The sequence below is a fragment of the Triturus cristatus genome, chromosome 1_2 (genome assembly GCF_964204655.1).
Source record: "Triturus cristatus chromosome 1_2, aTriCri1.1, whole genome shotgun sequence".
Taxonomy (NCBI): domain Eukaryota; kingdom Metazoa; phylum Chordata; class Amphibia; order Caudata; family Salamandridae; genus Triturus; species Triturus cristatus.
Window position 1 is genome coordinate 365,182,274 of NC_140580.1, and position 13,772 is coordinate 365,196,045.

Here is a 13,772-nt window from a genome sequence, read left to right on the forward strand (position 1 = left end):
TCCATATTAAGACACGTCCTTGCTTCACCTCAAACCCCTACCACTTTCTCCCACTTTTGTAGGTTCTTTTTCATCCCCTTGTCTCCCTTTTGTGCCTTTCACTCCATAAGTCTCAGTACCCAATTATGAGTGCTGGTGCCCATCAGCAAACACCTGCACAAATTGTCTACTTCTCTTGGGACACCCCACTTCAGAAGTAATAGTGCCCCCCCCCCCACTGAAAAACTCAATTATGTTGAGTTGTCACAGATCTTTGGATTTGTAAATATAGTAATTAATCCACTGGCATTCGCATTAAGCATGTTTAATTATGATGATAATAATAATAATAATAATAACACTAATAGTAACCGTGATAACAATAATACAAATAATAATAATATTAGCAATACATTGTTTGTTCTATAGTGCTTCGCATGGCACTGTTGCAATTTCTCAGAGTAAATAACAGCTGGTGGACATGCACAAATCCACCAAACACTTTCTCAGTAAATACGTGTAAAGACTACTTCTGAACTTTTATGAATTATGAATGTATTGATGAAATAACAACTGCAATGAAATAATATCTATATCTTTTTTACTTTACTTCTAGGATTGCAAGGACTGAGAGGTCTGCAGGGCCCACCAGGAAAGGCGGGACCAATAGGACCGAATGGCTCAACTGGACCCATGGGTCCCAAAGGAGAACAAGGCTTGATTGGGCCAAAAGGATCGGTTGGTCCAACAGGTCCAGTAGGACCAGTGGGACAAACAGGGCCAATGGGACAAGTAGGGCCAAAAGGCTCAGTTGGGCCACCAGGACCAACAGGGTCAATGGGCCCTAAAGGATCAATTGGTCCACCAGGGCCAGCAGGCCCTACAGGAACTGTGGGACAAAAGGGTTCAACTGGAGCCCCAGGTTCACCTGGACCAGCAGGGCCAGCAGGACCAACAGGCCCAGCAGGACAAAAAGGTTCAATTGGGTCAACAGGGCCAATGGGCTCAAAAGGCTCAATAGGCTCACCGGGACCAGCTGGACCAATTGGGCCAACTGGAGTAGCAGGTCCAAAGGGAGAAGCAGGACCACGCGGAGAAACAGGGCCAGCGGGTCCGAAAGGTTCACCTGGATCTCCAGGACCAATGGGAGCAGTAGGCCCCAAAGGCTCAGCGGGAGCAACAGGTGCAGCAGGCCCAAAAGGCTCAACTGGATCAACAGGGCCTCCGGGGGCAGTGGGGCCCAAAGGTTCAACAGGAGCAACAGGACCAGCAGGGCCAGCAGGCCCAAAAGGTGCAAATGGATCACCAGGCACTAAAGGAGACCAAGGATCACTGGGACAAAAAGGACAGAAGGGAGAGAGTGGAGGCTCTGGTAAGATAAAGGCTAGTGACTGGAGGGGAAAACCACACAGCAATTGTTGTGTCTCTAATTGACAATGTTTGCTCTAGTTAAAGAAAATATCTGAAAGTATGTGTTTGAGTCTATTTGAGAAGATTCTCAATATGATTGTGCATTGTTTTAACAAAACACCCTCAGTGTGTGTTGTGTATACGCAGATTTGCACTGAAGGTTGAGACTTGTCTTTGGTGCATTAACATATTGCATTTTTTGTAGAGCTTTGACCTCTATTGTCAAAGTGTCAAAAACGGACATTAGCCCCTCCTGCCAACTCTTTTCCTGTTATTGGTCTGCTTCAAGGCTGTCACAGGATAGGCCAATCTGCAACAAATGGTGGAATCTGCTACTGATTAAGAAATGGGTGGCGTGTCCGGTCCTTTGTTGCCTGCCCCAGGTGCCCCAGCACATGCAGGGGATTTCCAGCCCTCCCCTGCAGGGCAAAGGAACAGTTGCAATCTCAGGGTTTCCCAATTCCTCTGGCTGGAAAGCTAGAATATCTACTGTGGTTAGCCATCATAATCTTTAACTCCACTAGACCAGATACTGCAATGTTAATCTGATCTAATGATCAGATTGCCCAGATGTTCCCATCCAAATTATCACTGCTTCTGGAACACCATGCGAGACCTATCCTCTAATTAAGAATGATGCTCTGGCTTCTTGCCACTTAGGTGGAGTGAGGATGTAGTAGATGTTTTGCTTCAGCATGATTTTTCTTAATGAGGCCTTAACTCAACTAAATCTCTATTAGTGGTGCAAAAACAGTTTTGAGAGTTGGGTGTTGGCCAACAATATCAGCTCACTAAAAACATAGGGTTGTGAAACATGTTATTTAAAGAGCAAGTATTCTTAACGAGGGACTCCTGTTTTGTGCAAGAATGCTAAGAAACATATATCAAAAATATGGAGTGTAGGTTACTGTCTTGAAATTTGCTCTTGGTTCAAGATTCTAACTTGTGGTGAAATACAGCCCTTTTTTACTAATACAAATGTTGTTAGGTCACAACTGGCAGGCATTATATGAGGAAATACTACAATGTTCAGAGTTATTCAGGTAGTACAGGGAAAATGTTATCCCTCATTTCGAGGTGTGCAACTCAAGAACATGTAGCTAATATCACACTTGGTAAACATCTCACCACAGCTGTATTCACTGAATGAATGAGCTCCTCCCATACGGTTGGTTTTATAATGACCCCACTGTCTTTCAGTGTTGTTTTTTGCAATATGTGAAAGGTTGAGTTTGTAAACCATGCACATATTTTTATTCTCATGTGTGCTAAAATCATATGCAACCTTCTCCTTTAATTCACATTTCCTGTATCCCTTGGCAAGAGTGTCACTTGAATCAAGTTACAAAATGCATTAATTTTTTGAGTCCAAGTAAGCAAAATGAAACACTTCCTGAGAAGAATTACCAGCAGCTGATCATCAGAAGAAGCCATCTGACATTTGACACATTTGTTAAAACATTCAAAGGATCGTTATGTGTTTTTAAAGTAGACCCCATCGATCAAGGCTATGTGGGGGGTGGTGCAGCACCTCCAGCACCTCTAGGTTCCAGCACTACTGCACTCTTAGCACACCTCTTGTTGAGTGTTCCCTGGCTCTGGGAGCTTCAGTGTGTGGTCAAGAGGGATAAGTGTTGTATGCCTTTTTAGTAGCCACATTTGCCAGGTTTTATTGGTGTGTATATGTCTGTATGTGGGTAATTTGACCTACCTATGGTGTCCCTCAGTCTTTGCCTAAGAGACACGAGTTTTATACCTTTGCTCTGAGGCTAGCTGGCCATGCTCCAGCCACTGTATGAAGTCTGATAACTGTTCTCCACCTCATTCAGAGTTCCCAGTGGCACTGGTCTGACACTGTACCAAGACACCAGTCCTATACTAGGAGGGGACAAGCATTAATAATCCTGGATTTCCCATCTCCATCTACTTGGATTTACCAGCGACCAGAACATAACGATGCAAACTGATATACCCTAGTCGGTCAAAACTGCCTCATTTGACTCCATGTCACCTGGAAGGTCTAGCACTTTATCCCACGAACAGACTTCATGGCAATGATAAAATCTCTGGTTCTGTCTCAATCTGGTGGTGACAGCATGATTTTAGCTCGCCTCCCTGAACCTTCCGCAGTGCCTCTCAAATTCATTTTACACTCAGCAGCACCCCTGGTTCATAGTGCACACAAAAAGTGACAAAATTACACCCATTGTAACAGACCTCCTCTGCAAGCCACCCGTCTATCTCGCCCACAAGTTCTTCACTTTAGTCTTATCGTACCTCAGAAGCAACCTCCACACCACATGAGAACAAAGAAACACCAGAGGCAAATCAACACATCTTCTTGAAATTACCATGACAAAACAATCAAAAACTCTCAACTGCGCCTTCTCATTTCGAGCTCCAACTACTTTCAAGAACCTCCTCGAAGAACTCAGACTTAATGTAGACTTTCTTTCTTTGCATATGGCTTTAAAAACTCTTTTTTTTTATTCCATCTGAAATCGAACAGTTAATGGACCTTCATTTTCACTGTTATGCCTCTTACTTTGTTCATTTGTTTCTCTTAGTTGTCATCTGTTCTTCTCTACTCGTTTAGTGGGAGCCCCTGTTAACTACTCCACTACATCTGTTGTTACATGTGAATTGGTCCACTGCCCATATGCTAACGTCTGCCCTATATGAATAGCACTATAATAAAAATATCAACAATGATCAGCATAAAATGTTAGCTGTAATAGATCAGGAGACGATGTTTAGATACCCAAGTGCTACTTAATGTGTCTAGGAAGCAGAATTTACCTCCCCACAGACAGATCTTATCTAGCCTGCGTGTGCAACACAGAACGCAGGCAGACTCTGCAGGCATCTTGCGAAACAAATAGGTCAGAGTTGACGGTAAATATTTTTATGATTGAAAAAGAGGTTTATAGATTTTGAGCTAAAGTGCTCTAAACAGAATGTCAATTTCAATGACCGCTTACCATAAAAATGCTGTTGTCCTGCTAAACGCTACCTCATTTAATTAATTGAATGACATTCTATGAACTGCATTTGACTTGCACTAACCTCCCCATACCTTCACCTGAGTCACTCCTTCCTTTAGTGAGGGGTTACGCCCACTATTCACTCACCAAAATCTAAAACGAAAGATACCTTCATGGGTGGTACAAAAATAGAACTACTAAACATCTTGGATCCTTTAAGCAATCCCTGAAATCCCTCACCGTGCCTCCTAACAATGAAAAATAAGAAAATTTCCAATAGCTTATCTGCTCCTTTTGTTTCCTCCCTCAATGACTTAACTATGCCATTAATGGGATACTCATTGCTTCCCACAATCAGAATTACTCTTGCTAGCTCTTCATGGCTTTCATGCCCTAACTTTAAATTCAAGGGCATATTCACAAGCCCCTATCGCCACCACAACATCACTTTCAGTGACATTGTGGTGGAGATAGGGGCCTCGCCATATTCACAATTCAGCGTTAAGCCACTTAACGTGGCTTAACGCTGCCTTGTGAATAAGGCCCCCTTTCACGCTGTGTTTAGCGTGAAAGGGGCGTGCAGTGGATGTTGTGGTGGGCGTTCCACAGCAACACCCATTGATTTTGATGCTGCCCCCTGTTCACAAGGGCAGCGTAAATAGGAGGTACGTAACCCCAAAATGAAGGCCTGGAAAACCCTGGTCTTAAGTTGGCGAAACGAGGAGAAATGCTTTATTTCTCCTCGTTTTTGCTTTTTCCATGTGTGCTGTATTGTGCAGCACACATGGAAAAAGCAAAATGCCATGGTTTGTGTATGTACAAGAAGGTGTCCCTTCCTGTACATAAACAAACCTTTTTTTCAAATGCCGTTTTGTAACTTGCATGTGTGCTGCATGAAGCAGCACACATGAAAGTTACAAACTGGCATTTTAGGTATGTTTATGTACAGGAAGGGACACCTTCCTGTACATAAATAAACCCCCCTGCTTGCAGACATCCTTGCATTATGGTGTAAGCGTGCCTGCATTGGCGCTAAGTTGCGAAACTTAGCGCCATCGCAGGCGGAAACGCAAGGCTGCACCATATACTTGTGAATATGGTGCAGCCTTGCGTTTCCGAAGTGGCAGAGAGAGGCGCTAAGCCAAGAAGGCTAACGCCTCTCTCCGCCACTCCCTTGTGCATATCTCCCCCAGTCCTTTCACCTGCTGTACCGACCTCTGCACCTTTCCTCCTACATCTTTTGTAGAGCTACTTCTAAAAGCCAAATCTGCAAGCCTATCAGGTGCTACATCTCATCCTTTCAGGTCCATAAACCTATAAACCCTTTACTATCAGCTCTCGTTTCCTATTCTGATCCCACTCTTTAGCTACTCCTTCCTTCAACTGTACCATCTACACAACACCTTTAATCTGAAATGGTCTAGCCTCTGTTAAAAACAAGCAGTGCTGACAACACCTCCCCTTCCAATGATCGATTAGTCTTCCTACTGCCTTTCTTTTCAGAACTAACTGATTCTTTTCAACTGCCTAACTGTCTTTCATTCCCAAAAAAATCTCCTCAATTCTTCTTAATCAGACTTCCAGACCAATCGATACACAATACCCTCTGTTGCATCTTCATTATATCATGATGTGGCATTTGAGCTGCTCCTGTCTTTGATTTTCCCAGATCAGATTGAAAATATGGAAGGTGTTCCATAAACACCACAATGAAACCTTGCCAATCCAAAGAGAGAGAAAACAGGATGGCAGTAAGTCTGTTACCCTAAAGAGTAACACAGAAGTAGCTCCAGAAAACCAGAGAAAAAATGGACACCAAAGGGGAAAAAGCCCAAAAATCAATAAACATATTATTCCAAAGGTATCAAAAAGGTTAAAACCTAAACTAAAATAAGGTTTAGGCACACAGAGAAACATAGGACAAGCAATAGTAAACAGGTAAAAGGAAACCGCAAACAATCAGGAACAGCCTAGTTTGAAGAGTTCAACAGCTTTCCTAGCCTTTCATTGTTTCTTATTGAATCATCAGATTTTCTTTATTTTATAGTTTTAATTAAACATTAATTATTCTTTTAGTGTAATGTTACTTAATAGAGTTTAATATTATATCTAAAAATGAACTCGGCCTTTCAGTTTTTTATGGCTGGATTTAAAGTTTAGCGAATGTAATACTTCCTCACAAACATGATGGATATGCCGTCCACCGTGTTGAAATTACATTGTATCCTGAGGCAGTTGTAATACAACAACAGGATTTCCAACACATTTGTAACACATTCACATTCAGCTAACTCTAAATCAGCCCCTTAGTTCTATACTTCTACTGTTTTTAGGTTCAGTCACACATGTCAAATCGTACATTTTTTGAAGGTTTGCCTTACTACCTTGGCCATTCAACCACAAATGATCCAAGAATACCTTTAGGAAATTTGATTATCTTTGTAGTCCTTTTGCTTGGGCCTTGTTCACTTCATGAACATGATGTTTCTGCCAGATGGGATGCCAAGCAGATTGTCTCCAGGATGTCTTAGAGAGAACCTGGTTGTTCACATCATAGAGCCAGATATTGCAAATGGGCTTGCTTGCCTAAGTTGGAGTTCTTTGGAAATTGGCTAGTGTGTTTTCATAAAACAAAACAATTTGGCTAATAAAACTTTAAGGGTTTTGAGTATCTCCATGAGATACTTCCATAAGGTATGCCTCTATAATTACACAATAAGAAAAGATTCCAGACCCTTTAAGAGATGTAGGAAGAAGCACAAGTATAGTGTAAGTAATAGATTTCCAGCTGTCCAAACTCTTTATTAGCACTTCAGTGGTACATATTAAGCAAAAATACATATGTTATAACATTGTATAGTGCTTAATGCCACAGATGTGCCACTCCTGAGCATTGTAAGTAGCTGCCCATTAACTGCTCAATTTAGTGGTACTGGATTTATTCATCTCAGAAGGCTGAAATAATGAGTTAGTCTTGCCAGGATTCAAACTTGTGGCTTGCATAATCAAATAATAACAGTAACACCAAACCATCTTGTTTGCTTTGTTGTACCCAAATCATGAATTTGCTACCAAGGGGTTTAAGACACGATTTTAACCTGGTGTGTTCAACAGTGCAGTTTTATGGTTCCAGGACAGTCATAGGCTCAGATTCAAGCTGGATGCTTCAACTCATCTCCCATTTAGTGAAACTCCATTCCACGATGACTACCGAACACAAGCTCTATTCCAAGATGGACTATGAATGCAAAGTTCATTTAAAGACAGCCACCAAAAAACACCATTTTGGAATGACCAATTCCTTCTTGCCAGGAGAATCTTTTCTAAAGCAAGCCTCTTCATATTAGGTGTTTCCTATTGTACTGGACTGTAGAGAATCTCGGATCAATGTACCACTGAGTCACAACTCTTCCCTCGCTGGAGCTGTGGCAATCTAGTAACACCGATTCAGTTCTGCTCTAGTCTTACCCGCTCCAATTCCGCTTCAGCCCTGGCCTTACCCAGACAGTTTAGCCCACTGAGAATAGTCCATCAATTACCCTTTAGCTTTTTTTGTGTTTTTAAACTTGTCCATCCTGGTGCTGTCAGGCATTGCTTTCCATAGGGAATGCTCTCTGAAACCTGTGTTACTACCAGAAAGGTCACTGTGGCTTCCAGAAGAGGCTACCCCTTCCTAAGTGCCTGATTATGTCTAAGGACTGATCCCTGCTCCAGAACCTGACATGCAGAACTTTTGGGAGAGAGGTTTGAATCTAAGTGATTTCAAATGGAGATTGACATAATATGGTTCTGTATCAGCTCCTATTCCTATGCCCTTGGTCAGTTTGTCTCCCTTGATCTTCAGGGTGTAAATATATACTCTTGAAGACCTAGTACCTGATTTAGAGTTTGCCAGACGGGTTACTCCGTCACAAACATGATGGAAATCCCATCCCCCATATTAAAAATGTTATAGGATATAATGGACTCGTAATGCGGTGGACGTGATATCCACCATGTTTGAAATAGAGTAACCCGGTCGACCAGAACTTTAGTATCAGAAAGAATTCCCATTTGACCAATGGACAGACTCTATATATGTCAAATAATGCATTTCTTTAATTAATAGTTCTCTTATATATTTGCTGATCATGATATCCAAAAATAGCATAACATTTTGTTTTATTTTAAAATCTTTAAAACCAAGCAAATATGTAAACAATTCACTCATCCCTCACACATATCTAAATATCCAAAAGTCAATATTCCTAAAACCGTTGCCCATTGTTAAATTGATTTGCGTGCAAAAAATACAAAAAGTCTTCCCATCTAAAGGGATGCCATTTTTTAACAAATCCTTGCTGTTGATGGTAAAGAGCAATTATAAATATGGTCAGTCAGCCTGTATTACAGTGCAGGAAATGGAATGTCTTGCACCTTCTTCAGGACCACAATTTATTCAGGCAAGGTTTTAAAACACGTTTCAAGCAGGCCAAATCTAAATTCAAACAGTATCCATCTAGCATTTGTCCTCGCTAATTTCTTTTCCAATTGTTTTTGGCAGGTGAGCTCAAAACAGTGAACTTGTCTAATCACCGCTGTCCTTTATTTCTATGCTTTTGTGATGCAAGCTCTGAGATGCATATGCTATCATGCTTGAAGATGCTCTCCTTGTCTATGTTGTGCATGTTCACCTATCTAAATCTTCTATTAGCTTTATGTGGGTATCAATTGTCGTCCCTTAGGGCGGTGTATCTCATATAGTTCCTTATAAATTCAAAATAGGTAATAACCTCATCTAATGAAATAATATATGCCCATTAGATTATATTTAGAGCTTTCGGTTACAGTTAAATAATTTAAGACTGTGTATACCCTTTATTTTGGGTATATTTGCCTCCTATTTGTGGAGACGGGTTTTGAACATTGTAGAGGAATAGCAAAGCTATTCTCCCTTTGGATTCAACATGTTTCATGTCTGTTCATTTGATGGAAAGTCTTCCTCAGTAGTAACAACATGGGCATAGTTACCTAGAAGGTTAAATAATTGCACCTTGTAATATCAAAATCAATTCATTGTCACAGACATGCATCCATTCATTCGACTTATCTCTGCTGCTGAGGCTTAGTGCCATTTCTTTATCTTCAGATTTCTAGATTTATTAGAATGCCATTGCATTATAGGCTTGTTTATAACATGAAAATCCTGAAAGTCTTAACAGCTGGGCTGAGGTCCTAGTGCAATATAATTTGGATGATACTTAGCTAAATCTGCAGACAACTACTGTCAAGGATTTCAAAACACAGTAGAACTGGCTTTAGAAAATGAAGATGTGGGCAGCAATACACTTCCTGAAATTAATCACTTAAATATCTTTGTTTTTGCAATTTGGCAGTCAATATCATTGCTACTGGTAAATCTGAGGTTTCCTCCAGATTAACAGTTATCCATGTAACTTGATATTAATAATGGGCAATATTGGAAAACATTTTGCTGTGAGCAGGAGTGATTGCTCAGTTAGTACCCCTGAATTCCAGATGTGTGCCTGGAGTACTCATGACTTACTCCGGGAATCTATGAGTGTCAGGAGTACTCCAGTAGTAGGCTAAATCAACATATTTGTGAATCTGGCCCAGTGTGGCTACATCTGACAAATTCCAGTAAAATTGACTGTCGTCCTTCATGCCAGTATTACTTCCTGCGGTGCGTACTGTGGTGATGTCTCACCTTGACACTGACAATGTCAATTTTTAACCTGCCTGGATCTACTTTTGTACCGCTGGAAGCTTTTCTTCATGTTGGCCCTTGTCAAGGGCGCCTAGAGTGTTAAACGTATTTTCCGAATGTTAAACATTGAATTTGCTTCGGCTTCATTTGATTGTCCATTTCAAATTATCTCGGCCCACAAAAAACAGTTTGCTCAGTGCAGCCTTCCCGTCTATCTTGCTAACACTTGACAGATTGGAGATGCTTTCCCCTGGGTTCTGCAGCTGTCATCAGTTTCGCCTGAAGTTTTTTGTTTTGGAACCAAATGATGACTGATTTGAGAATGGCCTGACTTTCACCCATTTTGGAAGCTGCTGAAAATTAGGTTTTACCTTACTTCTGCTTCTAATATCACCCCTCTGTTCTTTGTTTCTGAATGTATTGTGATGAAAACAAGATAATATTCTATTTAGCTAAAGTCTATGCTAAAGCTCGGTATATAATTTGATAGCTAATTTGAATAGTAATCTTCTGCCTGTAGAGACTGTGGGAAAATATCTGTACACTAAACCGAATTTTCTTTCTTTAGAACTTGACCTTCTCAAGCGGCAACTCAGTTCTTTGGACCTTCAGGTGAAGACGCTGCAGGCTGCTGCCACCAAACATAGAAAAGGTAAGGGATATGATCATCATGTCACACTGGTATGATTGTCACTACCACGCTTGGGATTATCAGGCTTTGGAGCCCAAAGTATTCTGGGTATGCCGCATCTCTGCCAACTCGATGGTCCGCTCCAGTTTCCGTGACCCCAGCTCAGACATGGAGCGGTTCCTTCTGCTATGGTACCAGAAGACCCTGGCCAAAATATAGCATGACAACAATATACTGTCCTAATCATTGTTTATGAAAATGTTGCCCATTGAAGTTAATAATTAAAAATCTACTTCCAATTGAGTTATAGTTTTGTAAACGATACTTAGGACATGATATGTTTGTCTTCTGAGAGTGTTCTAGCTGCTTCCTTTCACAAACATAGTTGTCTCGGTCTTTGATGTGTGTGGTTTGTTTGGCATTCCCTAACCTCACAGTTCCCGGGACACAGAGTTCTTCATGTTATCTCATGTTAAAGAATGCTTCGCAATGTAGCTTTGGAAGAGATGCAGGCAGGGCAGCTCCATTATTGAGGGACCTGGGAATGAATGGGGCCTGATATCAGTATATTTCACACATCACACAATTCTTATTCTTATAAAGTTTATTTCAGAAAATTGATTCCTTTAAACTTGCAGACAATAAAACAATCATTGAAATAAAATTTTTCAAAATTGTTAAAACCATTTAAAATCATTTAAAACCTGTCATAAAAACTCTTTAAAAAGAATGTAAAGCAAATCTCGTAACACAGCCTGGAGTAACAAACGCGTTCATGTTCAAAAGAAGCAGACAGTACAAACACCCGATTTGTCCTGGTCTAGAATTTAAGAACTTTAGCTTTCCTTATTAACCTAGTAATGAAAACATTTTTTTTTAAGGCAAAAACTTTGTAAATGAATGTGCTGCCCCTCAAGATTCTCATTGCCTCCTGGTATCTCCGAAAGCGATAATGCTTGCACAGAGGGCGTATCACACAATAAATATCATATTGATAGTCTCTATATTTCACTGTTAAAGGGGATCAATCATGAATTTAAAGATTACCTTTACTTGTTGTACAACCTTTCTTCCATTTCAGTCCTTTGTGTTTTGCATTAAATGAGCTATATATTAGAGGAATAAACAGTTTGTTGTCGTCCTCTATTTCTTTCATTCACCAATTGCAGGCGTTTTAAAATGATGCTTTTATGATGCAAGTGCGGATTTGAGATGTAATGTAAGATCATTCACTGTATGGCTCTTTAAAGCATTTTAATTAAGTGGTAAAACAGAGTAAACTGATGCAGTCCGACCCTCCCACTTTAAAACCCTTAAACTTCATTTTAAAGTGTCTTACTTTGTCATTGAGGTACGGGGGAATAAAGTGGAGCAGTCCAGCCCTCCCCCCCCCCCACTTGCCCCATTTAAAACATTTTGATTTATTTTTAAAGTGTCTAACTTTAACGTAGTGGTGGGAGGGAGTAAACTGGAGCCTTTGGAGTAAACTGGATTAAATAGGCTCCTCCTTCACCCCCAAGGCAATCGACCTAAAACACAAACTGGTGCCTGAAAACTGCCATTTTGATAACATATTTCTGTTATTTTCTTGGCCCACCCATGTAGCCTGCGCTATTGGTTGCCTAACTGTATTAAGCAAGAGCCGCGGCCCGTGCAGGTAAGAGCGGTGGGGCCTGGTGTGTGGGGGGGGGGGGGTTCGACAGAAGACGAGGGAAAATTAATTATTTATTTAATTTTCCCTTGTGGTCATCTGTTGAATTTCCCCCCAACCTAGTCCCACCGCTCTTACCTGTATGGGCCACAGCTGTTAAGCAGCCTTCACTCTGGGCACCATCCAGTGAAAACCTGATACAGCCTCACTTCCTTCATGTGCTTTCATCCAACTTCACCTCCACCCTCTGCACACTGTTTTGAATAGGTGCATATACTGCTGAGAGCTACTCATCTAGATGTGGTGGTTGTATTTTCTGTTTTTCTTTCCATTGCATGCCACAAGTGGAAGGACCGGGTCTAAATGGCTCAACAAAAATATATTTATTTAGTCACCGAAAAATAGTCTATGAACAATGTCAAGAGCATTTCGACAAAGAAAGCTGTAATATAAAAATTATAAATTATATTAAGGATAAGAAAATCTATTTGATCGCTAACACAAACCGGATAGTGCAACTGGCGGTGATGGGTGACTGATGATGCAAAACATTGCATACAATACAATGTCTTCCAATATGAATATTTTCATGTCACATGCAAGCGTCTGTGCCTGCCACGTCATAATGTTACATATATGCAGACCTATGTGTCTAATTGTGGCTTGATAGTGACAATGTACCAACACATAGGGTAGCCATCTTGAAAGGCAATGGAATCATCATTTGAGCCTGCATCACTCTCAGCAAGACACTGGTGATGATGCTGTTCAGGTTCTTTTAATCAGAGGACAGCAGCCCTTAATATCTTCAAACAAATCCGGACGCTTTAATTTTACTATAGAGACAAGCCAAAGTTTAAGGAGGGAGAGTAGGTACTGAATCCTAGAAATGTGTGACCTGCTATTGGTAGCTTTTTTCTCTTCACTGTTTTGCCACATAGTCGAGGCGGTATGGTGCTAGAAAAACATGACCTGAATACCGTCTGAGAAAAATTTTCGGATCCTAAATATGATTTACAAAAAGATGAAGTTAATAGAAAATCTCCACTTATTGGAGCAATAGTTCTGTAATATATTTTGGCCATGATACTTATGCAAGATAACATTTTTGTTAGCAATGTTATGACAAACAACCACCAGAGGCATTAACTAGGTGGGGCCCCCCCTAATATCTCTGTAAGCCAGTCCACCTCGTCCCAAGGCACCTCCGTTCTTCATGGCACTTCAATAAATGACCTCCCCTCGCTCACACTTATCAGAGGATGTGGTCCATCGGCTTAAACTGCCGACTTTGGTGCAGGACACCAGGGTTCGAGCCTCGAGGTCGCGTCCACATCCTGTGATTCTGGGCAAATCACTTAATCTCCCCGTGCCTGAATATGTAATGTAAATACGGTGCTCATGTACAGC

The 13,772-nt window shown here is 41.0% G+C and overlaps 1 protein-coding gene across 1 annotated transcript in view; it reads left to right on the forward strand.

The window, feature by feature from the left end:
* LOC146867376 (uncharacterized) overlaps positions 1-13,772 on the forward strand; it is a 71,674-nt gene that overhangs the window by 53,683 nt on the left and 4,219 nt on the right. Inside the window, exons 3-4 of the mRNA XM_085614957.1 lie at positions 596-1,351; positions 10,649-10,732. Of these exons, the coding sequence (XP_085471083.1) occupies positions 596-1,351; positions 10,649-10,732 (840 nt within the window). The remainder of the gene's footprint in view (positions 1-595; positions 1,352-10,648; positions 10,733-13,772) is intronic.